Source organism: Arachis ipaensis, chromosome B01 (genome assembly GCF_000816755.2).
Source record: "Arachis ipaensis cultivar K30076 chromosome B01, Araip1.1, whole genome shotgun sequence".
Lineage (NCBI taxonomy): Eukaryota > Viridiplantae > Streptophyta > Magnoliopsida > Fabales > Fabaceae > Arachis > Arachis ipaensis.
Window position 1 is genome coordinate 56,771,168 of NC_029785.2, and position 3,254 is coordinate 56,774,421.

Sequence of the window (3,254 nt, forward strand, 5' to 3'; positions counted from 1 at the left end):
AAGCAGTCTTGGGTCTTATGGCCATAACCCTTGTGGTAATCGCAATAGAGGTTTTTGTTTCCTCCCGTTCTGTCCTTGAGTTGTCGAGGCTTCGACAAGATGTCCTTGTCGGTAATCTACTGGTAGACTTCAACAATTGGAGCTGATATGGGGGTATAGTTGGTGAACTTCCCTACCTGGAGAAACGGCTTGAAGTTTTTAGCTGATCCTCCGTCCTTGGAGTGCTCCTTCGACCTTTTCCCGCCGCCTGATGGTCGAGGATTGGAGTAGGCGGGCTGCCGTTTATTGGCCGCCATGACTTAGCTTACTTCTTCATTATTGATGTACTCTCTGGCTACGTTCTGAATCTCCTGCATTGTCCAAACGAGCTTGGTGGTAAGATATTTCCTGAAATTCGCGTTCAATAACCCGTTGGTCAAACACAAGCTGGCCACCGAATCAGTTAGGCCGTCAATTTCTAAACACTCGTCGTTGAATCTGTCCAGGTACTTCTGATTTGGCTCACCGGTTTTTTGTGTTATTCCTAGTAGATTGATCGGGTGTTTCGCTTTAGTGATGTGCGTGGTGAACTGAGCCAAGAAAACGCGACTGATGTCGGCAAAGGCGGTTATGGAGCCCTGAGAGAGGGCATTGAACCAACGAATCATCGGCCCAGCTAAGGTTACAGGGAAAGCGCGACACCTCACTTCATCGCCCACCCCTTCCAGGTTCATTCTAGCCTCAAAGGCCGTTAGGTGCTCCTGGGGGTCTTGGGTCCCATCGTACTTCATGTCTGTTGGCTTGTCGAAGTGCTTCGGTAGCCGGACTTCCAAGATCGAGTGGTGGAAGGGGGTTGCTCCCATGACCACAGGCTTGTTGCCTTTTTCTCGTTCTTTCTCTACTGTCTTCCCTGTGTAATCGGCTTCTTCTTGACCTTTGTCTGTTGTCTTCTTGCTGTGGTCGTCTTCTCCTTGGTCTTTCTCTGCTGTCTTCTCGGTCATCTTCTGCTGCTTCTCTCGTCGGTGATCGAGAGTAAATCACAGGATCACGTGGTCTTCTCGGCACCTCCCTTCTTTCCTGGCTCTCAGACTCTGTTCGGGGGCTTGGAGTGCGCCTGGAGTGACTTTTTCGGAGACTTCCCTCTCTCCTTTGAGGAGATCGGGAATGCTCTTGACTGGGAGTTGGCTGATAGCATTCTCTGCTGGCTAGTTCCCGTTCTAGGTTTTGCACTCTGTGGCGCAGTTCTTGTATTATTCTTGCGCTATCACTACCTGTTCCTCCAAAGGGTCTTCTCTCGGGTTGCCGCGGGGGGTATCTGGTGCGCTCACGAGTGGGAGTGCCTGTGGCCAGAATAAAGTCCATGTTCCCACAGACGACTCCAATGTATGGTAGGTCGGTTACCGGATGGTTCAGGGATGCTTGTCCGGTGAAAGGTAGGGCCTGGTCTCGATTCGGGCCTAGAACGCGAGGGGTGAGGGTCACCGACTTCCCGAGCTCCTTGTGAGTTGAGGGGGGTGCCACCTGTAATAACACTCCAACGCTCAAGTCAGAAGGGGTGCAGGTGGTATGAGGATAAAGAATACGTGATGTACCTTGGGGGAGGGGTAGGACCGCGCGCGTTGATCCAATCACGAGGATCGGGTCGCCCGTGGGCTGGGTCGACCGCTCCACCAGTTGGGCTGGGCCGTAACAGAAAGTGAGGACCAACAAGAAAGCAAAAAATTAAGAAACGGTGAAAGATTTTCAAAAAATAAAATTTTACAAATGAAAATTTTTAAAATAAAGAAGGATGAGTGAATGGTGATGAAAAAAAGAAAAAAAATGACCGAACACAGGAAAAAGTTTAAAGAACGATAAAAAAAAAGTAGGTTGTTAAATGAGTTAGTTTGTTTATCTTTTTATATTATTTTTAGGTCAAAAATCTTAAACAAATAGTATATTTTTTAGTTGATGGGTCAGATTTTTAGGTTGGATCAAAAAAATATTGACTAAAAAAGTGCTACTTTTTTTTAAAAAATAAATTGACCGTCCATTTAATCCGCGGACTAGGCTGATTAACTCGTGTTTAACCCGTAATTTAAATTAAGTTAATTTTAGAAACAAAATCTGCATGTTTAAATGCGTAAATGGACTGGTCTGAGGTGTTTAGTCCATTTTGACAATCCTATGAAAAAGTGGAATGCTGAAATGATGGAATGGAATAAGTATTTGTTTAGGTTGATTTATTTGAGTAAAAAAGTATTTTTATTAGGTTTTAAACATGTTTGGATGCTACCAGGAACAAGCAATGCTGCGAATTGCTTCTGCAATAGGGATTCCGGTGAAAGTAGATTTGGCTACTAAGCTTGCAGAAAGAGGAAAATATGCTCGAGCTTGTGTTCAAATTAATCTTGAGTTGCCTGTAATCAAACATATTATAGTGGAGGGTGTGACTTATGAAGTGGAGTACGAGAGTTTACCGTTGATTTGTGCTACTTGTGCACGATATGGGCATGATAAATCGTTGTGCATGGAGAAGGAGTCCTTGGAAGGAAACGGGAATTCCTTTGGTGATGAAAAAAATAATGAAGTCCCGACACTAGTGCCACACAACAATCATGAGATTCAACAAGAGGCTGAATCAGAAGCTCGTGTTTTGGGTGAGAATCCTCGTAATTTGGGTGAGAAATTAGGAGTTGTTAAAGGGAAGGATATGGTTACGAAATCATTGGCTCCTCACGTGCCTGATGGTCATGTTAATGAGGCATGCATGGATGATGGAGAGGGCTGGCAACAAGTGCTCCGTAAGGGAAAATTCACAATGGGCCAGTCATCAGGTTTGAAGGACCAAGATGGAAAGCAGCACAAGTTTGGTTCGAGAAGGGTTCCAAGACCCAATTTGCATGGTGATGGAGGTAAATCAATTGGCATTAGGATGGGGAAGCGAGAAAAACATGAAATTGCGCCATCTCCATCACGCAGAACTCCTGCACGTCGTGGAATTTCTCTACGGAAGCGTCCTCGGCCTTCCTCCTTGCAGAACTCGCCAGTTGATAAAAATGGTGGCACAATGGAGGAAACCTTAGTAGATGGAAGCATGGCAGGTGCAGTGTTAGGAGGTCCGAAGGTGGCAATTATTGAGGATCAGAGTGTGCCAGTACCGCAGGACAAACCACCTATTGAGGTTGGTGATTCTGTTTAGAGTTTTATGTTCTTATTTATTCTGTCCCTATTATTTATGGATAGTTTAAATATGATTGTTTGGAATATTAGGGGTGCTTCTAATAAGTTAGTCA

At 45.2% G+C, this 3,254-nt stretch overlaps 1 protein-coding gene across 1 annotated transcript; it reads right to left on the minus strand.

Annotated features, from left to right (window-relative positions):
* On the minus strand, positions 300-980 carry LOC107607083. The gene has a single exon (XM_016309072.1). The coding sequence runs from the start codon at positions 978-980 to the stop codon at positions 300-302; it is 681 nt and encodes a 226-aa protein (XP_016164558.1).